Here is a 27579-nt window from a genome sequence, read left to right as displayed (position 1 = left end):
CCGCCCTGGATCCTGTCCGGGAACCCATCCTAACCATAACCTTAAGTGCTCCGTCAAAATCCAGTCGCTACCCCAAAAGTTACCCCGCTTCTTCACTTCTACGCTCTGCAATGCCCCCACCTGGAGACCTGGGGATACTTGCAATGGAAAGACGAAGGTTTGGTGAGTATTATATATTTTAACAGAAGTTCTAGCGGGTGTAGTTGCTGAGACACGATGGTTTAAAAACAAGCGATTTCTGCGAACTATTCTGCGTTGTGGGCATGGCGTAGCAAATCCAACACAGGCCTTTATGGTTAAATCATTTGTGTATCAGGTACGAGCAAAACAGGACAATGATAATCTCAGTCAGCAGAGCAACAACACGTGTGGTATTCTGAATTTCGTCCAAACAAAAACATAAATTCAAAAACGTACAACTTGTTCATCCTCTACCGTTTCACAGAACACAAAAATGGGGGCTTCAAAGTAGGTCCCTTCTGACTTGACACGCGTAGCCCAGCGTTGTTTCCACCGCGTGATTCATTTTTTCCCAGTTTTCGGTATCTCCTTCAGCTGTCTGTGGTAGTGGCATAAAGAAGATCCATGACGACCATCGGGGTCTTCTGGGATTTTTTGGGGGAGCTCTGTCTGTCGAGTACCCCTTCCGTGGGATTTCAGTCACGGATTTTTTGTTTGGGGTTTGCTGTCGTAGTCTTAACCCACCAAGGGTAATCCACGATGCAGTAGGCCTGGGAATACTTAGTCTGACCCCTCATTGATAACCTCTCCAGCATGGGTAATCCTGTCCTCCTGAGTCCGTGGGCGATCTCCACTAAATTGCGGGGGATACAAGCCCCCTGTCACGACAAGGTGGGGACACACACACACACACACACACACACACACACACACACACACACACACACACACACACACACACACACACACACACACACTCACATCCACACCCACACACGCCCACACTTACATCCACACCCACACACGCCCACATCCATATCCACACTCACATCCACACATTACACACACCCCACACAGCACCTGTAACAACTGTGTTCCATCGCGCACCCACACCCACAGTTACTCATTCCACAACCAGAACTACATCCACAGCCATACCCACATCCACACCCACAGTCACATCCACACCCAGACCCCCATCCACATCCAGACCCACACACACACACCCACACCCACATCCACACCCGCACCCAGCCCTTCATCTGCCTCTCCACCCCAACACTCCGCTCCATACAGTAATCTGAGTGAAACAAGCAGAGGACAATTATAGTATAGTCAAATAGGGAATTCTCAACACATAAACTGCTAGGCTATGACCGGGGCAGAGATGGTGTGTTCCTGGCGTAACCCTGTATTCATTCCCTCTCTCTCATCCGTCACTTCGCCTAAATAACGCCACGGGAATTCTGTTATCTATAAAAATCATCATCATTAACGTATTGCGCTGGAATTTTGTGTATATTTCCAAGCAGCTGATGACCCGGCAAACAAGATTCATCCTCAAGGGGAGAAAGTGAAGCCATATTTTGACATGTAAAACTTTATCATCAGGGCTTGTGATATTTTACAGTGTGTGGAGGGGAAAACGAAGTGATGGAATTAGGGGACGCCATGCCCTTCATACGGAACGCAGAGAATGTAAACACAGAACACGGGCATAAAGAGGAGGGAGAGAGAGAGAGAATCTGAGACATTTTAAACATACGTAAAGAACACACACGAGCATAAAGGAACAAGAGGGACCAAACACCGTATATAAATTACTGAAGAAACTATAAAAAGAACGATTAATAAGCACACGGAAAATATAAGCGGACATAAAACGAAAATAATATAACCCACAGAGACATGGAGATAAACAGCCTGGGGTTGTACTGCACTGATGCTGGAGGCGTAGAACGAGGATGTGGCTAGGTGGTCATGAATTATGTTTTCGGGGCAAATTTTAAAAAAACTTCCTCGTATTTGAGAGGTGTTAATCAGATGCTTTGTTTAATTTTCACAAGATCCACTTACTCTCCTTTAAACACACACACACACACACACACACACACACACACACACACACACACACACAATCAGTCCTAATTAAAAGGGTAATAAGATTTTATGGACCGGCCTATCACGTCTATGCCAAGAGTCTGGAATTAAATCGTGGGCAGCAGGAGGGAGAAGGTATGAGACGGGCGAACATGCATCTCGAAAAATTTGAAACTATTTCCCCAAGAGCACGTTCCCCGTAACTGCAGACACAATATAAAATTCCACTAGATCTGTACCATTCATGCCACTGCAGTCTTGTCAGGACGTATGCCACTACCACAGTCATTACCACAGTCCTTCCACCACAAGAACCATCACCATCACTCTGCCACAGTCTTTCCACCGCAAGAACCATCACGATCACACTACCACAGTCATCACCACAGTCCCTCCACCACATTTGCCACACACACATCACCCCTGCCTAACTACCACCGCCATCATTTCGTCACACGTCAGTCCACGATCACTGCAGCGAGGAAAGTGTGAAGAAGTGAGCAACAACATCCTTCCATCGCTGGTTATATTTTTCTTAACGTCAACATACCTCCACAGCAACCGACTCCACTGTTCTTAGAGCAGTACTTCTCTCTCTCTCTCTCTCTCTCTCTCTCTCTCTCTCTCTCTCTCTCTCTCTCTCTCTCTCTCTCACACACACACATTCTGCAGTGGGAGTATTTGTTGCATCATCCTTATCCTTTACACTCGGATTTATATTTGAGAAAAGGCCAGATAAGAGACACATTCACTGGCCTGCAGGCGGGAGTTGCCTTGTGCGGATAAATGGACTAAAAAGGCAGCTTACGTGAATGAGTCCAGCTTTTCTTTCATACTACCAGGTCAAGTATTTCTTCGTATTTGTGTAGGTGTCTCAGATCACATGAGGAGACAGACTGACAAGCGAGGATGTGAAGGAGCGTTGTGGTGTGGATGTGATGGGAAGCGTTAGGAGAAACACACTGAGGTGGTTTGGCCATGTGGAGAGGATGAGGAGTGAGAGACTGACGAGGAGAGTGTATGTGAGTGAGGTGGAGGGAGGGGGGAGAGGGAGGGGGAGGGCCAAGGATGAGATGGAGGGATGGAGTGGAGAGGTATATGAGAGAGGGGGGTGTGAGCTGGGAGCAGGGCAGTGAAATGGCGGGGGACAGGGCGACATGGAGGCGATTTCTTTGTGGCCACTTCTTACGGGATTAAGGCGCCTGGCAATAGATAGATAGACAGTATTTTAGGATCAAATTAGGTGCCGCACAGAGATGCCTTCACGTGGTTGCACAGATATAGCAGAGCGGCTCCTCTACCAGGCTGTACAATCATGAACACCTTCCCTATCCCCCGAAAGGATCATGGGATACCGCAGGAAAATGACAACTTCGGTGTACAGTTCACAGGGTTCACGATCAGATGAACCCATTCTCGTGACACCACCACCACCACCAACAACAACATCAACAATCATCATCATCATCATCCGGACCTCCTTTCCCACCCTAGGGCAGGGTGAGGAGTAGCAATGTCCAGACAGCCCAAATTTGCCCAGTCCAATAGGCCACGCTTCCATTCACTCATCATTCAAGCCCCCGGAATCATGGCTTTAGCGGATACGCCAAAAACATTCACCACGTTCTGTAGCTTCACACAAACGTATCCGACTGAGTCAATCCGGACGCTGCCACGTTAATAATAATAATAATAATAATAATAACACTAATATAAACAAACTACCCCCATATTCTCATCTTCCTTCCAATTCACACATCCCTTGTGCATGGGATAGTACAACTCAGACTGCCTTCTTACCTCACCTCTGTCCCCACCTTCCAAGTCCACACTATTCACCTCTTCCTTCTTTACAGAGTCTCTTCATCTACCACAGTATCTCTTCATCAAATTTTCCCTACCACAGTCACCGCCGTCTTTTCCTAACAGCGCGCTAATCTTCTTGTGTCCAAAACTCCCAAACTTCCCCGGTAATTTCCCCAGACTGTCTTTACTCAGAGTCTTGATGAAGGAGTTCCCCCCTCCCTTCTACTACTCCCTCTTTTCCCTCCATCATCTTGTCCTGCCGAGTGGTGTGGCCAGAGTTCAAACTTATCCGCCTCCCTGTTTGTCGTCTCTTCGTTGGTTTAGCTTGTATAGTCGCGGCGCACTACTCTGAGGTTGTCATTATCGTACCCTGGCAACCTACCATTCAAAAGTGCGTCCGATTTCGTACATATTATACACGAACCACATTATTATGCACGAATATTATTATACACGAACATATTATACACGAATCACATGCGTCTCATTTAATTCACGAAATCAGACGCACTTTTGAATGGTACGTTGCCAGCATACGATAATAACAACCTCAGAGTCGTGCGCCGCGACTATAGACCGTCTCCAGTATAATATGCCATACACCTAGGTTATTTGTGAAGGCTTGGCAGAGACGTACCGAACAATGCTTGGCGTCGGCAGCTTCGAGCCCTAGTTCTTGGCGTTTCATTTTTACGTACGTGTATATACTGGATGTTCGAAAAGGTTGTTCACATTTCGTAGTGCTATAGCGAACACCGAAGAAAGATATTCAAAAAATGTGGCAAAATCATGTAGAGGAAGATCTAAAGTTACTGTAGATATCGAAGTCATATGTATCAGGGCACCTTTTTGAAATGTATAAATTCACTGATAACGGAATTAGGTAACTCATCGCTGGCTTGCTGAATCAGTAAGAGGCAGGCATTTCGTGATGGGGCATTACTCATAACATACAGTACAGTCGTGGACATAAATACCGATACACTCTTCAGCCGAACCGTTATGAAACCCTTACACAGTATCCTAAAAGTCAATTAGGCTCCTGAGATCATAGCACTGGGTCTCGAAAGTCAGTGTTCGCTGTCTATTATCGCTCTGGAGTGGATCAGTATTTATGTCCGCGACCGTACACCTGTGTGTGGAAATAGATAAAACTGCAAAGTAAGGTGTATTTTCAACTTGCCTTGTAAATTCCTATATTAGCTCTATTTCAGAAGCGGCAGACAACCCAAACTATAACGAATCCAAACAAAGCTATGTCTCCTAACCGTGAAAGCGTTTCCTGGTTGTAAATAATGAAGAATAATATCCTCCTTTTGCATATCCATTCACTTCGTTGTTTTAAATGTTCCGTATTGTCTAATTTATAACAGGGCTTATTCCAGTGAGTGAGAGACTGACGGGGAGAGTGTATGTGAGTGAGGTGGAGGGAGGGAAAGGGAGGCCAAGGATGAGATGGAGGGATGGAGTGGAGAGGTATATGAGAGATGGGGGTGTGAGCTGGGAGCAGGGCAGTGAACTGGCGGGGGACAGGGCGACGTGGAGGCGATTTGTTTGTGACCACCCCGTATTGGATTAAGGCGTCTGGCAATAGATAGATGGACAGCTTATTCCAGTATCGGGAGAATGTATGAGGAGGCGAAATGGTCTCATGGAATGCATACCACCGAAGAGAGGGCACAAACACACGTATATTTAAGTCATATATTAGTTTAAGGAGTTGCACTAAATACGTATTCTTGGTTAATTCAGAGACCTCAATTATTTCTCTCTCTCTCTCTCTCTCTCTCTCTCTCTCTCTCTCTCTCTCTCTCTCTCTCTCTCTCTCTCTCTCTCTCTCTCGTCTCATTTCCTTTATTGAGTGATGCCAGGAGAACAACTTCATAAGCTGTTTGATCCACACACACACACACACACACACACACACACACACACACACACACAGCTCCTGGAAGAAATACCCGTTCAGTCTCAAGAGTTATTTGTTTTCCTAGACAAGGGCTACGTAACTTGACTTGCTGTTTAGAGAGGCGGTGTGGAGGGGGGGAGAGGAGGGTGGAAGGAGCAGATGGAGAGGCAGTGATATAAGCTCCTCAGATAGAATGAAAAGTTAGCCATTTGGGGAGACTTGTGGTGGGGAGAGATAAATGGTGAGAAGTATCAGAGGAAGACAAGTGTTTGAGAGACTGATAGCCACGAGTAAAACACCGCAGTAGTGTGTGTGTGTGTGTGTGTGTGTGTGTGTGTGTGTTCTTACCTAATTGTATCTTTACAGGAATGACTCAAGCTCGTACTGTCCTGTGTGTGTGTGTGTGTGTGTGTGTGTGTGTGTGTGTGTGTGTGTGTGTGTGTGTGTGTGTGTGTGTGTGTGTGTGTGTTCTTACCTAATCGTATCTTTACAGGAATGAGTCAAGCTCGTACTGTCCCGTGTGTGTGTGTGTGTGTGTGTGTGTGTGTGTGTGTGTGTGTGTGTGTGTTATACCGACATATTTTACCGGTGTCCACTAATTTCAAGAATAATGTTCGTATTACTATTAATGTAATGCAACTGAGCTGGGAGCAGGGCAGTGAACTGGAGGGGGACAGGGCGACATGGAGGCGATTTATTTGTGGCCACCCCTTGGGGATTAAGGCGTCTGGCAATTGATGGATAGATAGAATTGACTAGGAAAGCTTGTTGAAATAGGTTGGTCACAGGAAATGGTAGATCAAGAAAGATTTGAAGTATAATCGAAGCTATCCCGATGGAATTGAGTGGCAGGCAGACAGAGAGATGGGCTGGTGGAATGAAATAGAGACAGACAGACAGACAGACAGACAAGAGAAATACAGACAGACAGACAGACAACAGAAGCAAGCTATTGGTATATAATTCCGGGTGTAGTTCAGGGGGTAATCTGCCATTTCCTGAATTAATTGTTTTTTCCTAATTACATGGGGCCAAGTTTTATTCATGACTCGTTTCCTTTCGTCTCTGTCAGTGTAATTTTGTGTGTGTGTGTGTGTGTGTGTGTGTGTGTGTGTGTGTGTGTGTGTGTGTGTGTGTGTATTAAACACTGTGAAAGATTCAGGTGAAAACTGGGATTAGGATATTCAATTCTGAGAACAGGTAAGCAAAGGGCAAGGTGACCGGAAAGGTAATATAATCCATCTGTTGGAAGGATCAGGTGTTAGGCTCCGTGTGTGTCGCTTCTTGTTAATTTTGTGGTGAAATTGACATCAGAGGCAAGAGTTCATTAATCGCTACACTACTTGGCCTAGAATTAATCGCTAGACTACTTTAACGGCCTAGAATTAATCGCTAGACTACTGCTACTTTAACTTGGCCTAAAATTAATCGCTATGCTAATGCTACTTTCACTTGGCCTAGAATTAATCGCTATACTACTGCTACTTGGCCTAGAATTAATCGCTATACTACTGCTACTTTAACTTGGCCTAGAATTAATCGCTAAACTACTTTAACTTGGCCTAGAATTAATCGCTAGACTACTGCTACTTTAACTTGGCCTAGAATTAATCGCTAGACTACTGCTACTTTACCTTGGCCTAGAATTAATCGCTATACTATTGCTACTTTACCTTGGCCTAAAATTAATCGCTAGACTACTGCTACTTTAACTTGGCCTAAAATTAATCGCTATACTATTGCTACTTTCACTTGGCCTAGAATTAATCGCTAGACTACTGCTACTTTAACTTGGCCTAGCATTAATCGCTAGACCACTGCTACTTTAACTTGGCCTAAAATCTCGTCCATTTGCTGTTTATTTTCCTCAGTGGCACAAAAAGACAATACTGCGGACCTGCGTGTTTTGCTACAGAACTTCTTCGTGACTAGCGTAATATTCTAGTGCTAGAGCTACAACGCAGCATTCAGGATGGAAGGATGACAATTTTAGGCCAAGTTAGGGTAATAAATGAGAGGACAGTGAGAGACTAACTAGGAGAGTGTGAGTGAGGGGGAGAGGGGGACACTGAGAATGAGATGGAGGGATGGAGGAGATAGGTGTACGAGAGAGGGAGGTGTAAGTTGAGTGGGCAGCGAAAATGTAGGGGACAGGGCGACATGGAGGCGATTTATTTGTGGCCACCCCTTACGAGACTGAGGAGTGTAGATATAGACAGATAGACCAACTCCTGGGGAAATAGATTATATGGTGTGTAGGGGGAAGGTGTAGGAAGTGTAGTAGCAGGTGTAGGAAGTGTAGTAGCAGGTGTAGGAAGTGTAGTAGCAGGTGTAGGAAGTGTAGTAGCAGGTGTAGGAAGTGTAGTAGCAGGTGAAGGAAGTGTAGTAGCAGGTGTAGGAAGTGTTGTAGCAGGTGTAGGAAGTGTAGTAGCAGGTGTAGGAAGTGTAGTAGCAGGTGTAGGAAGTGTAGTAGCAGGTGTAGGAAGTGTAGTAGGAGGTGTAGTAGGAAGTGTAGTAGCAGGTGTAGGAAGTGTAGTAGCAGGTGTAGGAAGTGTAGTAGGAGGTGTAGTAGGAAGTGTAGTAGGAGGTGTAGTAGGAAGTGTAGTAGCAGGTGTAGGAAGTGTAGTAGCAGGTGTAGGAAGTGTAGTAGCAGGTGAAGGGAGAGTATGTGGTAACCTTAGCTGACAGTTCGAATAAAGGGCAGTAGGAAGTTGGTATAGAGGGTAGGTAGGAAGTTGGCATAGAGAGTAGGTAGGTAGTTGGTATAGAGAGTAGGTAGGTAGTTGGTATAGAGAGTAGGTAGGTAGTTGGTATAGAGAGTAGGTAGGTAGTTGGTATAGAGAGTAGGTAGGTAGTTGGTATAGAGAGTAGGTAGGAAGTTGGCATAGAGAGTAGGTAGGAAGTTGGTATAGAGAGCAGTAGGAAGCTGGTATAGAGAGTAGGTAGGTAGTTGGTATAGAGAGTAGGTAGGTAGTTGGTATAGAGAGCAGGTAGGTAGTTGGTATAGAGAGCAGTAGGAAGTTGGTATAGAGAGTAGGTAGGTAGTTGGCATAGAGGGTAGGTAGGTAGTTGGTATAGAGAGTAGGTAGGTAGTTGGTATAGAGAGTAGGTAGGTAGTTGGCATAGAGGGTAGGTAGGTAGTTGGTATAGAGAGCAGGTAGGTAGTTGGTATAGAGAGTAGGTAGGTAGTTGGTATAGAGAGCAGGTAGGTAGTTGGTATAGAGAGTAGGTAGGTAGTTGGTATAGAGAGCAGGTAGGTAGTTGGTATAGAGAGCAGGTAGGTAGTTGGTATAGAGAGTAGGTAGGTAGTTGGTATAGAGAGTAGGTAGGTAGTTGGTATAGAGAGCAGGTAGGTAGTTGGTATAGAGAGTAGGTAGGTAGTTGGTATAGAGAGCAGGTAGGTAGTTGGTATAGAGAGTAGGTAGGTAGTTGGTATAGAGAGCAGGTAGGTAGTTGGTATAGAGAGTAGGTAGGTAGTTGGTATAGAGAGTAGGTAGGAAGTTGGCATAGAGGGTAGGTAGGAAGTTGGTATAGAGAGGAGGTAGTTGGTATAGAGAGCAGGTAGGTAGTTGGTATAGAGAGCAGGTAGGTAGTTGGTATAGAGGGTAGGTAGGTAGTTGGTATAGAGAGTAGGTAGGTAGTTGGTATAGAGGGTAGGTAGGTAGTTGGCATAGAGAGTAGGTAGGAAGTTGGTATAGAGAGCAGTAGGAAGTTGGTATAGAGAGCAGTAGGAAGTTGGTATAGAGAGGAGGTAGGAAGCTGGTATAGAGAGCAGGTATATTCCTTTGCCATTCCTCTGCTTCTCTCCCTCTCATTACCCCTCTCTCAACCCTCCCTCTCGCCCCAAGCCTCGTCTTTCACTCCTCCCTGTCTCTTCCTCCCTCGCGCTTTTTGCACCCCTCCTCTTCACTCCCTACTTCTCCCTTCCCCTCCCTCCCTTTATTGTATCTCCCTGCCCCTCCTTCTCCCTCTGCCTCGATCTGTTCCTCCCTGCTCTTCCTTCCCGTGTAATTAGCCTCATTAGACTCCACTTCTTCGTGTTTTTAATGAGTCCTTGTGCGGCTTGACAATACCACTCCTCTCTCTCTCTCTCTCTCTCTCTCTCTCTCTCTCTCTCTCTCTCAAATATTTAATCAAGCCATACCCTGAAGCTCTTTAATTTTCTTGCAAATGGTTAAGTAAATTAAAAAAAATTCGCTAATTATTCCTGTGATTGAAATATTATAAAACCATGATCGTAATTACACACACACACACACACACACACACACACACACACACACACACAGAAATGAATATCGTGGGAATTATGTTTACACAAGGATAAACGAGCACGCACTCACTAAGGGCTGTGTACATACAACTATACACACACACACACACACACACACACACACACACACACATGCCACCACGATTTACTGGACACTTACAAACACACAACGAAATACATAGGCTAGACTCGCGTTATTTACACACGCGCGAATTACGTAAAGGCGCGTTATTTACACACACGCGCGCAAACACAGAAGGGATGAAAGTGACAAAGAAAGCCTAACAAACGCTGTGCCAGATTTTACTCTTGCCATAACTTACCTTAAAAATATAATTCCCCAAAAATATAATTCATTTTCTGCATACGTCTTGACCTTCACGTTCTCATATCCGTCATCTTATCGTGTTATACTGTCAGGCTAAGAATGACACTTGCTCACCTTTATATTATTGTTTCTCTTGTTTTGATGGTACGGGATTTAATATTACTTTCTTGCTTAGGTAAATATTATGTAGTCTTGCTTAATTGTCTGTTTGGTTCCAATTTCCCGCCTCATTTACCCGTGTGTCTTTGAACTAATCTACATCCACTCCACCATCATCACAACCAAACTCTGCGCAACTAACATATTCACCATCTCTTCTCCTCTTCTTCTTCCTCCTCCTCCTCCTCCTCCTCCTCCTCCTCCTCCTCCTCCTCCTTCCTGCTGAGGCAATACACTTCATATTTGATTTTGTTTTATCGCCCATGATATTTCTGAGATTACGTAATGTCTGGAAATTGTGTGTGTGTGTGTGTGTGTGTGTGTGTGTGTGTGTGTGTGTGTGTGTGTGTGTGTGTGTGTGTGTGTGTGTGTTTTCCGCGCTGTATGCCTTTCGTAGCCACTGCATTTCGTATTGTCCATTCTCTCTCTCTCTCTCTCTCTCTCTCTCTCTCTCTCTCTCTCTCTCTCTCTCTCTCTCTCTCTCTCCAGTATTGACTCGAGTGGGGCCGAAATAAGCGAACGAGGGGAAGGCGAGGCACGAACACAACAATACTACCTGAGAGAGAGAGAGAGAGAGAGAGAGAGAGAGAGAGATGGGGGGAGCTGTGTGCATGCGTACGAAAATAAATAATATTCTTGGAGGCAAATGGAACTTTCACCTCAATGTAAGGAACGATTATATGCATAAATAACGAAGAAACAGTCACTGCTACAGACATACTGATTCTACATACGGTCAGTGATATATGCGTAGAGAGAGAGAGAGAGAGGGAGGCTTGGAAGGGAAGCAAAAATGTAGACCAAAAACAAGATGGAGAAAGCAAGAATTAAAACAAAATGAAAGGAGGCAGGAAATTGAGTGAAAACAGTCTCTCTCTCTCTCTCTCTCTCTCTCTCTCTCTCTCTCTCTGTTCTTTTAACCATCGTATCTCTGTTCCTTTAATCTCTTCTCCTTATCAGTTATTTAATTAGTGCTTCAGCAATCATTTATCAGCTCATCATGCATAAACACAAAACACTTAACCACGTCAGTAAATGTCCTTCGTTCTCTCTCTCTCTCTCTCTCTCTCTCTCTCTCTCTCTCTCTCTCTCTCTCTCTCTCTCATTTTCTTTAATCCCTGCCTTACTTTCTTAGTCTTGTTTATCTCTGCCTAACACTGATTATCCCTGTCGTTACTCTCTTTACCCTTGCCTTACTTTGTGGCTAACGGTCCTTATCCGTTCGTTACTTTCTTTACCTCTGCGCTATCCTCTTTGCCTCAGCTTACTTTGTTTATCTTGCCTACTCTCTCTATCGCTGTTTCACTCTTCCACACTCCATTTTCTTCATACCTGCTGCATTCCTCACACTTTTTCACTCCTAACACCTCTCTTTCACTCCTCCTTCACTCCCCACACGCCTGCCTCACTCCCCACAACCCTCCCTCACTCCTCACATCCCTTCCTCACTCCCCACACCCCTCCCTCACTCGCCACACCCATCCCTCACTCCACACAACTCTCCTGCCTTACTCTCCACACCCCGTCCTCACTCCCCACACCCCTCCCTCACTCCCCACACCCCTTCCTCACTCCTCATAGTCCGTCCTAACTCCCCACACCCTGTCCTCTCCCTTTGATGCTCGGGTCAAATCTCTCTCTCTCTCTCTCTCTCTCTCTCTCTCTCTCTCTCTCTCTCTCTCTTGAGGCGAGGATGCACTTGACAGGCTGGTGATGACTGGCCGAATGCATCATGTCTGAATAACATTGTTGTATTTCAAGTAATGGCCGGTAATGTGAATCAAAACTTCTATCTATCTATCTATTGCCAGACGCCATAATCCCGTAAGGAGTGGCCATTTGACTTTGAGTTATTTGTTTTACGGGGAGGGGCACTAATCCTCCACCAACCCACTTGCTGACACGTAGAGAGCACGTATGATTTGGTTATTTACTAACTCAAATACAATGATGTTATTCGGACATGTTGCATTCAGCCAATCATAACCAACGTGTCAAGTGCATCTTCGTCTCAATAAAAAAATAATAATAATAATTAGTCTATCTTTCTATCTACTGCCAGACGCCTTAATCCCGTAAGGGGTGGCCACAAACAAATTGCATCCACGTCGCCGTCCCCCGCCATTTCACTGCCCTGCTCCCAGCTCACACACCTCCCTCTCATATACTCCACTCCATCCCTCCATCTCATCCTCGGCCTCCTCCTCCTTCTGCCCCCTCCACCTCACTCACATACACTCTCCTCGTCAGTTGCCCAATCTCCATCCTCTCCACGTAGCCAAACAACCTCAATATGTTTCTCCTAACACCTCCTATCACATCCACATCCACACCACAATGCTCCTTCACTTCCTCATTTATAAGTCTCTCTCTCCATGTAACTCCACATGCTCCTCTCAACTCATTTCCACTGCTCGCACTCTTGATTTGTGTCCCTTCAACACGGTTTTCAGATTTCACTTCCATACGTTAGAGTTGGTGTCACAATACTGTCATGCAGTGACTTTTTTTTACTTCTGTGTTCACTTCCCCATTTCTTATCACTGATTTCAAAGAACCAGCCACCTTTCTTCCTTGTTGTACCCCTTCAAGCACTTCACCCTCCACTCTTCCATCCTTACTCATCACACTACCCAAGTACTTAGATGCACTCACATTTTCCATTTCTTCACCATCCATCCTCATCGTGCATTCAGTGCCTTCATATCTCTCGAAGACTATAACTTTACTCTTTCCTTCATTCACTTTTAGATTCCACTTCTTGCACACGCTCGTAAACTCATTCACCAAGCCTTGCAGTTCCCCTTCGTCTTCACGTAATACAGTATCATCTGCAAACAACAGTACAGGAAGTTTCCAGATGCTACCATCTCTCATTAGGGCTGCTCCAACATCCACTGCCCTACCTTGTATCTCTTTTATAACCCCATCCATGTACGGACTGAACAACCATGAAGACATGACACATCCCCATTTCAATCCAACATTCAGATAAAAAAATTCACTCAGTTCACTATGCTCATGCACTGCTGCCTTAACACCCTCATACATACTATTCACGGCATTCAAGAGCTTCCCATTTACTCCATATATTCTTAGTACTTTCCATATTCCTTGTCTATCCACTCTGTCATATGCCTTCTCCAAATCCATGAAGGTTGCATGCACTTCTTTCCCTTGTCTAGAAACTTTTCCACTGAATATCTAAGGATGAATATCTGATCTACACAACCTCTTCCCTTCCTAAAAAACTCCCTGTTCCTAATTCCTTTGTTGTTCCCTAACTCTTTCAATAAGTACCCTACCACATACTTTGCCTGTTACACTAAGAAGGCAAATGCCCTGTGATTACCATACGCTTCTTTTTCCCCTTTTCCTTTGTACATGGGAATAATTATACCTGACTTCCACTCCTCCGGGACTGTACCTTCCTCCCAGGCCAATCTGTACATCTTCCATATCCATTCTGTTACTGTCTCTCCTCCATGCTTCAGCATTTCACCACACACTCCATAAAATTGCCGGAGCTTTCACCATTTCTTCATTGCTTCCACTACTTTCATCCTATTGATCTCTTCCTCCCTTCTCACCTGCCTCCTTCTCCTGGCCATTCCCCACCCACTTATACTCTCATTACTTTCAATCATTATGTTTAACCATTTCTTAAAGTGTTCACCCCTTTTGCTCACTTTTTCTTTCTTCTCCAATATTAATCACCCATTTTTTTATCACCATGTCTAACTCTCTTTACTTCCTTCCAAAACATTTTCTTACATTCCCCCCATTTTACACTCAAATTCCTTCCAAATTCCTCATCCACTCTCTTCTTACTCTCTCTTACTAATCTTTCTGTCTCTCTCTCTCTCTTCCTCTCTACATAATTATAACTCTCTCTTCCATCTCTCAACTTCTTCCATGCCTCTGCTTCCCATCCACTCACTATATGCCTTTTACTTTTGTGCCATAGTTTGTCTCACCTCTTCATTCTACCCTACTATTCCTTGCACCCCCTTTTGTCTTCTCTTCACCCAACACACCACCTTACATGCTGCACACATTTTTCTTCTGTGAATATCCTACACACACCTTACACCTCCCCCATCTGCTCCAAATCACATTTACCCAATCACTTCTCTACTTCCCTCCTATATTCTGCCTCTTTTCCATCCTCTTGCAACCTTTCTACCCTCCTTGTATGGACTACTTCCTTCTGTCCTTCACCCCTTCTATTCCTCCACTCTCTTGAACCCTGACTTTCACCACCACCAAGTGGCGATCTGAAAGTCCGCTCCCCTAGCCTCTATATGCTTTTGCGTCCATTGCATACCTTCTCATTCTCTCATCCACACACTCATAATCAATCAATGCCTTTCGTTCATTCAGTTCACTGCCCACCCTTCTCATCACTTGCCACGTATACCGGTGGATGATTTTGTGCCTAAAGAGGGAGTTGGCTATCACCAGCCCCCTCCCTGCACATATGTCCACAAGAGCACTGCCATTCTCATCCAATTCTGCAGGCACACCCCATTCACCAACTACTCCCTCCACCTTCACAGAGTACAAGATATATACTGAGATAAGAAGAAATTAAGAATGATAGGAGTGCAGTTAGAGGGAAAGAGGCAGACAAAGGATCGGGGATGAAAGGATGAAATCTTTAATACTGTAGACTCATGCAATAACTGCCCCCCAGTACTGTATGGCATATATTGGATTTCACGGATGCCGCTAAGCCCACATAACTTTTGTCAGCTATGATAAACAATGTCTGTTACTTGGGGGGCACTGTGTCACAATACATTTGGTTCCTGCCATTTCTACTCCTACCTGGCCTGAAATTGCCCTCTCTCCATTGTGACTGCGGAGTTGTAATAATAGATGATAGTAATAGTCTCCTAGTGATGAAGAAGTGCTATGACAAGGATATGAAATAAGTATCAAAAAGGCAAAATTAAGGACCATGTTAGTGTAAAATAAGTATAGTTTACATTTTTAGAACTAGAATATAATTATTATTGTACACATTTACTTTCAAACGTGTTTACAATCCCACCTGGGGGGGGACTTTGAATTTAACAGACAATTGGCATTAATGGACCTGGCTTTCCCCTAAGTAGTCCAGTATAGCAAATGGTCTATCGTATTGCAAGGCTTTGAGAAAAATAAAATAAAAAATCTAATGGTTGAAAACAAAATTATGTGAGCCCTCTTTACTGCAGAGAAGTACTTGATCTGATAACATTTCCTTCATTCCTCATACTATCCTGTGAACAGACAACAGGACATCAGTCAACGATAGTTCTATCTATCTATCTATTGCCAGACGCCTCAATCCCGTTTGGGTTGGCCACAAACAAATCGCCTCCAAGTCGTCCTGTCCCCCGCCATTTCACTGCCCTGCTCCCAACTCACACCCCCCTCTCTCATATACCTCTCCACCCCATCCCTCCATCTCATCCTCGGCCTCCCCCTCCCTCTTCCCCCCTCCACCTCACTCACGTACACTCTCTTCGTCAGTCTTTCACCCTCCATTCTCTCCACATGGCCAAACCACCTCAGTGTGTTCCTCATAACGCGTCCTATCACATCCACATCCACACCACAACGCTCCTTTATATCCTCATTCGTCAGCCTGTCTCTCCATGTGACTCCACAGGCTCCTCTTAAATAACTCATTTCCACTGCTCTCACTCTTGACTTGTGTCCTTCCAGCAACGTCCAAGCTTCACTTCCATACGTTAGAGTTGGTATCACAATACTGTCATGTAGTAACTTTTTCACTTCCATGCTCACTTCCCTGTTTCTTATCACTGCTTTCAAAGAACCAGCAACCTTTCTTCCCAGCTGTACCCTTTCAAGCCCTTCACCCTCCAAACCTCCATCGTTACTCATCACACTACCCAAGTACTTAAACGTACTCACATTTTCCAATTCCTCACCATCCAACTTCGCTGTACATTCACCGACTTCACCTTTCTCAAAGACCATCACTTTACTCTTCCCTACATTCACCTTTAGATTCCGTTTCTTACACACTCTCCCAAACTCATCCACCAAGCCTTGCAGCTCCCCTTCGTCTTCACTCAACAACACAGTATCATCTGCAAACAACAGTACATGGAGTTTCCAAACACTATCCTCTCTCACCAGGGCCACTCCAACATCCACTACCCTACCTTGTACCTCTTTTATTACAACAGTACAGGGAGTTTCCAAACACTATCCTCTCTCACCAGGGCCACTCCAACATCCACTACCCTACCTTGTACCTCTTTTATTACCCCATCCATGTACAGATTGAACAACCATGGAGACATGACACATCCCTGTTTCAACCCAACTTTCAAAGAGAAAAATTCACTTAGTTCACCATCCACACGCACTGCAGCCTTCGCACCATCGTACATACTCTTCTCAGCATTCAGCAACTTCCCATCTACTCCATATATTCTTAATACTTTCCACAGTCCTTGTCTATCCACCCTGTCATATGCTTTCTCCATAGTTCATCTGCGATAATTATTTTTAAAAACCTGCAGTATGGGAAATGAGAATGTCATGTTACAAAAACTACTGTTTATTTAGCATTACTCAGTAAACATGGTTCCTTACAATATTCTGATACTGAGTTATTCTAATTAATGAACGCCATTGCTCTGCATGTACACAGTATTCTGAAAAGTGTTAGCATATGAACTGTAATTGGGATATGGTATAAAGGCATTGTTGGCCCAATGATAATGATGAGTTACATGGAAGAAAATGAAAGTTTTATAAAAGTTAATGTAGAGACACAGTGGTAAGTGGTGGCGACCAATATCCACTCACTCTGTATAATGTTGCCTACTTCTTCCTCTACCTTTCTCATTCTTTTACGCATCTGCCTTTCTGTCTTCGTATTTATCTCATCCATCCTGTCACTTTTTTATTCCTCTTCCTTCCACTTCAGGTGGCTCTATACTAAGTGACAAGATTGATGGTTTCATGTAACCTAGGAAATCATTCAGAATGCTGAGAGGTAACCATATAACCACATAATGGGGTAAGGGAGGCCCTAATATGGTGCCCCTGTTAACTGGGTGGAGAGACACAAATGTGGTATCCATCCAGGAACCAAACCTCCACACCCTTCCTCACACCTTGCTGTGGTGAGGTGCTGTCTACCACAAGAGGACATCCGCTCACTGCACGGTTTGGCCCTGCAGGAGTGGTTGCTTGCCTGCGGCTGATGAGTCTGCTTGACAAGATTGGCCAGGATTACTAAAAAACAACAAACTGCACAAAAAAACTGGCAACAAACCAAGAGTGAGAAATGTAACAAAACAGATAGGCATAACTAGATCCTCCAAATATGCCTGCTCACCATACATGGAATTTCTTTGCACAGAAGAATAAAGCACTACTAAGGACATCTGCACAGAAAAAGTATTGTGATTGTGCATTGGTGGTCAGCAGAGAGATCCCTGACCACTGAAATCACTTGCAGTTAGTTGTTTCCCACATTTGTACACTGAAATCACTTGCACAGGTAGTTTTTTCCCTCATTTTTATTCATTTCGATTTAAATGTCATTAATGTTGCATTCTTATGGTACATCTATTTTACCTACGTACAGTTTGTTATGCCCTTTGGCACATATCTGTAGCCTAGCTGGGGTCAAAGAAAGTCTTTAGTATGCAAGCTGGTGTCAAGTCAAAGGGCTGGTAAACACATTAAAAATGGGATATGGATTTTTGCATACATCCACAGGTTCCACTTGGGTGGTACCTTAGATTAAAATATTACCTGTCAGTCAGGAAGGCATATGTACTTGAATATTTAGAAACACACATGTAAATCCACAACGAAGTGTTGCCCACCCTGCCATAACTAGTTCCAATAGCAGGTGCAAGGTGGGGCAACCCCACCTGGGAGGAGGGCAGTGGCTTTCTGCTTGTGTTTAGGTGTGTTTATGGACTGGCACATACTGTGGCACCTGCACCCGAGAAGAGGTCAGTGGGTCTATTCTGCTTGTGTATACAGGTGTCATTATGAACCAGTATATAATGTAAGACCTATCTGCAAAGAGGGCACTGACTCTCTTTTGGTTGCATTTAGGCGGGAAATAGGGCTGGTATAGTTTATCACTTGATGAAGAGGAGTGGTTTGCATCACAAGACATTAAGTGAATTACTGCTCATTGATATGATGGTGCAGGGATGGGAATGATGGAAATAAGAGCTGGTACAGTTTGCCATTTGAAAATGGAGAATGATTCACACAATAAGTGAATTACCGGTAGTGGCTAGTGTTGTGTTGTTGTGAGGATCAGAATGCTGGAAACAGAGGGTAGTTTTGATGTGCAGAGATGATGGACTTGTGGGACTGGCAGAAGGAAAGCTGGGAGGGGAAGACATGATGATGAAAAGGCGAAGTTGATGAAACAAAAGAGAAGAAAAAAAAATGTAACACCTACAAAACATAAGAGGCATTAATGCCTTAAAATGAGAATGCTTCACAACTTTTTCTCTCCTCCAGGACTGAATTGCAATTACATTCTCAACCCTTCCATACACACACACCTACACACACACACATATATATATATATATATATATATATATATATATATATATATATATAGAGTGCATTTTTGTACATGGGAGAACCAGGGTTCTCACCCTGCCAGGGTAAGAAACTTTGGGAGAGTTCTCCTGGCCACATACTGCTTTGGCGGACATGAGGGGTGCTGTGGTTGAACCAGTGTCGCACACCATTAAGCATGCTTGCACCCAGTCAGCTTGCATGGGCTGATTACACTTGCTTTACAGACTACACACACATCCAAAGCCACTCCAACATTACATCACACTTACAAGCACTTCTCACCCTACATACAGGTTCTACCAGGCAGCCTAAGCCACTTGGTATTGATACACAGGCTGTATCGTCCCCAATTCGGTCGGGATAGGCTGGTCCTGCAGTGGACACTCAAATGGCTGCTGCTGATGATGATAGATAGATAGACAGATAGACAGAGATAGACAGATTTTAGGTCAATGTGTCCTATACATTAGTTGCCACAGTGTTTTGAAATTTAGTCCCTTCTGGCACTGGTGGGGGAAGTATGGAAGTGATGGGGGTGGGGGTGGGCTGGGAGGCAGGGCAGTAGGGGGTGGGAGGAGGTGAGTGGGGTAATGGGGGGTGGGAGGAGGGTGAGGGGAAACGGTTGTGGGGGTGGGAATTTTGAGTGGGATGGGGTGGTGTGCGGGTGGAGTTGGGGCAGGGGAGGGTTTGGGAGAGGGTGTATGGATGAGGTAAGGAGAAAGAGGAGGGGATGAATGGGAACAGACTGTGGGGTTGATGCAAGGGAGTGGAGTCTGGTGGGAATGATTGGGAGTTGAGGGAGAGGGTGCCTTCTGGAATGTTGGCCTCAATTCCCCTTGCTGCAGTCTGGGATATAAGTCGCTGTTTACGGGTTAAGCTAATCAAGCCTGAATGAATCTGCATGTGTCGACTGAGAATTGACCTCAATCTAAAGAGCTTACCACATACATCACACTTATACTTTTTCACTCCTGAATGAATTGACGAGTGTTGTGTGAGAGTACTTTTATCTGCAAACTGTTTCCCACATTCTTCACACATGTATGGCTTCACTCCTGAATGAATTAGCAAGTGTCGGGTAAGATCGCTTTTCTTACCGAATAGTTTACCACATTCTTCACACTTGAAATTCTTCACTCCAGCATGAATTAGCAAGTGCTGGGTGAGAGCACATTTATCACTAAACCGTTTACCACACTCTTCACACACGAAAGGCTTCAGTCCTGAATGGATCAACAAGTGTCTGGAGAGATCCCCTTTTCTACCAAATAGTTTACCACATTCTTCACATTTAAAATTCTTCACTCCTGAATGTATTAGTATGTGCTGGGTGAGGGTACATTTCTGAGTAAACCTTTTACCACACTCATCACACTTGAATTTCCTCACTTCTGAATGAATATTTGAGTGTCGGATAAGATCACATTTCTTTCCAAAGAGTTTACCACATTCATCACACTTGAAACTTTTCAGACCCGAATGACTTATTAAGTGCTCACTGAGACGACTCTCATAATCAAAAAGTTTACCACATTCATCACACTTGAACTTCTTCAGTCCTGAATGGATGACTGAGTGCTTGGTGAGCTGACCTTCATAACTGAAATATTTACCACATTCATCGCATCTGAACTTCTTCACCCGTGTGTGAATGGTCAGGTGCCGGATAAGTTCAGATTTCAGTCTAAATGATTTACCACATTCATCACACTTAAAACTTTTCATTCCTGAATGAACTGTTATGTGTTCAGTGAGATGACCCTTCCGACTGAACAGCTTACCACATTCATCACACTTGAACCTCTTCAATCCAGAATGACTTATTAAGTGCTCAGTAAGATGACTTTTATAAGCAAAGAGTTTACCACATTCATCACATTTAAACTTCTTTACTCCTAAATGAATTATAAGGTGTCTATTGAGCTGATTTTTGGAACCAAACACTTTCCCACACTCCTCACATTTGAATTTGTCGGCTCCTGAATGAATTACTGAGTGTCGCAGGAGAGAGCTCTTACAAGATAACAGCTTGCCACACACTAAACACCGGAACTTCTCAGCTTCGGCAGGAAGGGTGACAGGATCTTCAACAATCCCGTTCTCAATGAATAACTTGTCTTCACCATTCTCACACTCTAACTTCACAGCTGGTTCTTCTTTAATCACCTCCGTTATTTCTTCAACCACACCACTCTCTGTGTTAACTGTTGGTTCGTCCTTTACCATCTTCATAACTTCTTCACCCTTCTCACACACTAATTTCACTTCTGGTTCTTCCTTAATGACTTCCATTGTCCTATGGCTACAAAACTTAATCTACTTTCCACTCAGATCCAGCTCACTGTTGACCTTTCTATCTGCCAACAAAATTATCCCTGACCAATCTCAAGGGATAAACATTACCATTATTACATAACAATTATCAACGCATATTATTACTTACCCATACCTGCCAACTAAAAGCCACTGTTAAATGAACATTCTAATCAAGACAATATCAACTACGGTTAAACCATACCTGATGATGCACTCTTCACTTTCCCAGACCTTTTAGTTTCTACACATATTTGTAGAGCAGCCAAAAGCTTACGTATGTGGACTCACTCCTGCTACACATACCTTATACGTTTCTTTTTATGCATGGCAGAGTTGATCACTGTAGGATGTACTCATATAATTAAATCAATCATTCCTTTCCAGCAATAATACCAGGTGCGATGTCACTGAAGTATACATGAAGCATGTATTACGTGGCCAGGAGCTCTCTCATAACCACAATGGTGTCTATCAGACTTCAGATGTGGAACTGAAAAAAAAAGAGAAAAAAGATATCTGTTACCTCCTCCAATTCAATGATGTTTTATTCATTTTGTTCCTCCCAAATCAGTTTATTCGGCTAATGAGAGACAATCCAAATTGTAGGAGTTTGATATGCCCTTCATACACCACTTCAGTACAAAACTGTCTAGATGTAACAAAAAATAAATCAGTAAAACACACCTCCAGGCTGAAATGGTAAATAATGTTGTTCAGCACCTTTATGAACATACAGTAAGTTGGGAGGTACAGCATACATATCCAAATCTTGTAAAAATGATCCACTTACCATAAATCCAGCTGGGGCTAGTCTATGCTGGCTGCTGAGGACTTGTTCAATAACCATTCACTTCTCAGCTGCTATCTTACCAGTCTTCTGCAATATAACAAAGCCACTTTTATACCTGGTCTGGTGGCTATTTACAGTACAGTACATTAATAGGACCAAAATGTCTTTATAATCAGAGGATCAGACTTCACATAACAGGAAAGTATCACTGGAGAAAATATCAGAGGTAGCAGTAAAGCTTCCAAGTAACACATATTTTATGTATATTGTACACCCATACTATATTGATATTAATGTTGTCTATGCACAGTGACTTATTTATTTATTATTATTTATGATGCTGGTACAGTATGTGTATAAAAGAATGTCATCTACAGTATGCCCTCCATTTTGGCAGGTTTATGTTTGGCAGATTTGCAGTTGGCAGGGAAATTCAAAATATTTTACCCTTTATTTTGGTGACGAAAAACTCACAACTGAAAGACTGACAAATAATTCTCAAGCACGAACCGCAAACTTCTTCCACTGAACGGAAAAATTTGAGACCAAATGTCGTTTTTAAAAGCAAAATTTGAGATCTTTGGCTTGAAAAATGCCAACTTGGCAACCCTATTACTGAGCCCAGTCAGCTGGAACCATAACCAAGATCCAGTCGCTCGCTAGTTCAACCGCAGACGAGAAGAAAACAAGCAAGTGAATGAGGCAACTGAACATGTAAATGTGGAAGATGACATGGAAGAAGATGAACACAGACTACCAATGGGTAATTACTTTGAAGGTTTTGATGATATGGTGGCAGAGACAGAACCAGTGACTGAGGCAGTGGTGGAGAAGGGTGGAGGAGGGGTCTGCGAGGGGGGCCACGGAATCGGACATTAGCCTAACTTTGTGAGCCTTGGAATAATTTGAATACTAGTTTAGTCAGTCAGTGCACATTCATTTCTGTTGATGGGTTTGTTTTCAAACGTTATGTTAATATACTAAATACTTATTACCTCTCAACAATAGAATAAAAGTGGAATAGGAGAAAAATCAATCTTTTTATTGACACCACAGAACCAATTAAAATTTCCCCCATTTAATTAAGCCCTTGGATTTGGCAAAAATTGGGTTTGGTGGGGTTATTTTAGCACCAATTGGTCACCAAAATGGAAGGCTTATTGTATCTTTATCTATTGTATAACATGACGCTTCAATCCCGTATGGGGTGGCCACAAACAAATCACTTCCATGTCTTCCTGTCCCCTACCATCTTGCTGCCCTTCCCCCAACTCACCCTGCCTCCCTGTCATATCCCTCTCCAATCCATCCCCTTCTCCTCCCTCTCCCCTCCTTCACCCCACTGTTATACACTTTCCTCATTAGTTTCTCATTCTCCATCCTCTCCACATGGCCAAACCACCTCAATGAATTTCTCCTAACCCTTTCTATCACACCACAATGCTCCTTCACTCCTCATTTGTAAGTCTGTCTCTCCATCTAACTCCATATGCTCCATCCAGATAACTCATTTCCACTGCTCTCACTCTTGACTTATGTGCATCCAACAAGGTCCAAGCTTTACTTCCATATGTTAGAGTGGGTATCACAATACTGTAATGCAGCAAATTTTTTACTTTCATGTTCACTTCCCAAAGTCTTATCACTGGTGACTGTGCCTGCATTCCCCATTTAGATGAAAGTGGAGATGAAGCTTCGCTAACGTGCTTGTAAATCCCCCCTTCTCCCTTTTCCATTATTTTTGGGGTGAGAAAAAATAGTTCTCCTAACACAAAATCAATATTTGCAATATTTGGGGCCAAAAACTGCTCAAATTAATAATACCGTAATAATAATAATAAATGTGGTAGGTGGGGGCGATCACCATCCACTCACTTGATGTAGTGCTGCTCTGGGGTGTCTGCCCTTTCCTCTCCTTCTTCTTTCTTTCCTTCCTTCCTTTTCTTCATTCTGTCCTCATCCTTCTGCTTATGGGTGACTTTACACTCCCTCTTCTGTCTCTCTTTCCTTCATTCTTTCCTTTTCCTTCTGCTTATGAGTGACCCTACACTGAGTGACAAGCCATATGGTTTCCTGTACACCAGGAAACCATTTACTATGCTGGGTGGTAACCATAACCAAATTATGGCACCTGGTGGTTTAGTGAGTATTATGGAGCTCCAATCAGATTGAACCAGTGTAGGTTCATATCCAAGGGATGGTTGGGGTTACCGTTTATTGCTCACGTAATGCCACTGAGGGATGAGTGAGGCTTGTCGCTCTCATCTTAAATGTCAGGACCAGCTTGCCTAGCCCTGGGCTCCTACATTCATGGGGCAATGTAGGATTGGATGATGGATGGATGGATAGCAATAATAATACAGTAATAATAATAATAATATCTTAAATGTTGGGACCAACTGCTTAGCCCCGGACTCCTACGCTCCTCATGGGACAGTGTAGGATTGGATGATGGATGGATGGATGGATGAATAATAATAATAAAAATAATAATAATACAAAATAAAGGACACTAAAAAATTAGAGCTCAGGAAAAATGTACAGGAAAGAAAAGAGAACTGTATATACTTTGTTTTTGTTGATTTGGAGAAGGCTTATGATAGTGTCACTAGAGAGATGGTGTAGTGAGCAGTGAGAAAGCTTGGGATCGAGGAGTGGCTGGTTGGGGTTGTTATGGCCATGTAGCTAAGTAGGTACTCACACCCAGGTAACGGTGAATGGAGATTTGAGTGATGAGTTTTCCATGAATGTTGGTGCGCATTAGGAGTCAGTCTTTAGCTCCTTGTCGTTTATCATGAAGCCCTCTTACGTGACTTCAGAAATGGACTCCTGTGGGAAAAGTTATATGCTAATGATTTGGTGTTCATTGCACAGAATGAAAGGGAGGCCAAGGAAAGATTTAGGAAGTGGAGAGATGGTATGGGGCACAAGGGCTTAAGAGTAAATGCATATACAACATGATGGTATCTAGGGCTGGGGGTGGTACTGTCAAAGAAGAGGGAGAGTGGCCCGGTGTGATTTTTCACAAAGGTGTGGGGAATAATTCCATCTCGTGCAGTGTTTGTGATAAGTGGGTGCATAACGGAGGATGCCAGTAATCTGGTGTATGGATTTGTTTTTTTTACTCATTTGTTTTTCCTTCCTCCGTTCTGTTATTTATAAAAAAAAAAAAAAAAATAAGAGATGTAACGGTAATAGAGGTAGACTTCGAGATAATGCTGGTTTCATGCGTGCAGCGTGTCATGGAGAGCAGGTGGATATTGCTAGGCATGAAAGGATTGGACTTGCTGGTGAGTCTCTTGAGTGTGTGGAAGAGTTTTGTTATGTGGGAGACATGTTATGTGATGGAGGTGGGGCAGGAGGGAGCTCTGTGGCTAGAATGAGGAGTGGTTGGAAGAAGTTCAGGAAGCTGTTGCCTCTTTGGACACTGAGAGGGCTCTTCCTCTGTCCTAAGGGATCTTTGTATGTGGCATGTGTTAGGAGTGTAATGCTGTATGGTAGTGAGTCCTAGGCAGTAAAGGAAGAGGATATTTGCAGGCTCAAATGTATAGAAATGGCAGTGATTAGGTGGATGTGTAATGCGTCCTTGAATGCAAGGCTTGGGGGGGCTAGGTTTACGATGGACGAGTTGAGAGGTTGGATGGGACTGTAGCGTATTTGTATTGTGATGAGAAGAGATAAACTGAGATGGTTTGGGCTTGTGGAGAGGATGGGGGATGATAATTGCGTGCAGAAAGTGAGAAGTGTTAATGTTGGGTGTATGGCAGCAAGAGGTAGACTGAAAAAAACCTAAGACAAGGCCACTGAGTGTGACATCAGGGTTAAGGGACTAAAAAGGGAAGCTGCGAGAGATCGAGCAGCATGGAGAGATGCCAGTAGGTGACCAAGGCCGCCACATGGAAGCATGTTGGAGCCTATGAAAACAAAAATGTGATTAATTATTCATGGACTTCAATATTACCAATGACATCTATATAATTAAAATGAATGACAATTCCTGACATGAGTTTTTTCTCCTGCCTGCGAGGCATCTCACTGTCTTACGCTTGTGTGACAACCAAATTAGCACTTTTCATGTGACTTACTCTGATTCTGAACATGTTCTGCTAAGAAGTTTTCTGTGCAAATAATCTCTAATTGATTCATTATGTCTACCAAACACACATTACTCTTTTCCCCTCAAGCCTAGTCGTGCTGCTACCTATTTATCTATCGCTCAGTGCCTTAATCCCTTAGGTGATGGCCACAAATGAATCACCTCTGTATCTATCTGTCCTCTGCCATCTGCTTGCCATCTCTCCAGGTCAACTGCATCCCTCTCTCATATAGCTCTCTACCCCATCACTCCAGCTCATCCTTGGTCTCTCCCTCCCCGTCTCCATCTCACGCAAATACACTCCCTTAATTGCTTTCTCAGTCTCCATCCTCTCCACACGGCCAAACCATCTGAAAGTATTTTGGCTAATGCTATCTGGCACACCCAGATCAACACCAGAGTGTAATTTGACTTTCTCATTTGTCAGTTTGTCTCTCAGTGTAACTCTACATACCCGTCAGAAAAGTTTTACGTTACTGTTATGAAGCAGTAGTACTAGCTGGGTGGCACTGGAAAATTCCCAATGGTTTGCATTCTTTCAGTTGCTAGTGAGAGTTGCCAGATAGCCTGCTGCTGTGAGTGAGGGTATTCTGTAAAATTACCGGTAGGCATCATATTTACCCTCTTTCTCACTATAATGTTTTATGTTATTTGGATGGTTGTTTGTTAAATCATGTAATATTCAGATTTAATTTCAGTTGCTATGATAAAGCATTTAGAGTAAGAAGGCTTTGGAGTAAAGACTTTTGTATGTCTCCAACACAGAAAACTGGTGTTGCAAGGAGTACGTCCCAGAACAATCGATTTACAAGGAAGTTTATACAGTAAAAGGATGTGGGAGAGCATAGAGGAGTTTCAGTCAGTTTAACTTGTGCCTTTAAGTTAGTGTTGCTCTAGATTTGTGAAGCAGACAGTGTAATTACTTGGAAAATTATAACAAAGAACTTGAGAAGCCTATGTTATTACAACCCCCGAGTTAACCTTGTGACCATTGAAAGGCTGACCCCACGAAGAGCGATTCACTTGGTGACGTTCTTCCTATACTGAACCACTGCTGTTGGAGCCTGTGGCAGTGTGGGACAGGGACGTAACACTATTCTCAGTTTGCATCTTTACCTTCCAATACTTGGGATACTGCGTGTGCTGTTACGGTATATCAGATGACAGGTTAACAAGAAACATCAGAAACAAGGGCAAGACCTTAAACCACCTTCCACTCACTTGTAGTGCTGCCTATTTCTTTTTTCACCTC

The 27579-nt window shown here is 43.6% G+C and overlaps 1 protein-coding gene across 1 annotated transcript in view; it reads left to right on the top strand.

Annotated features, from left to right (window-relative positions):
• Positions 1-18311, top strand: part of LOC145402463 (monocarboxylate transporter 4-like) — a 40559-nt gene extending 22248 nt beyond the window's left edge. The window contains exon 4 of the mRNA XM_080274522.1: positions 18289-18311. Coding sequence (XP_080130648.1) covers positions 18289-18311 — 23 coding nt within the window. The remainder of the gene's footprint in view (positions 1-18288) is intronic.
• The last annotated feature ends 9268 nt before the right edge of the window (positions 18312-27579 follow it).

This window comes from Coenobita brevimanus, chromosome 6, assembly GCF_032717465.1.
Source record: "Coenobita brevimanus isolate Jiangsu-jjx chromosome 6, ASM3271746v2, whole genome shotgun sequence".
Taxonomy (NCBI): domain Eukaryota; kingdom Metazoa; phylum Arthropoda; class Malacostraca; order Decapoda; family Coenobitidae; genus Coenobita; species Coenobita brevimanus.
This window is presented reverse-complemented; position numbering and strand designations above follow the sequence as displayed.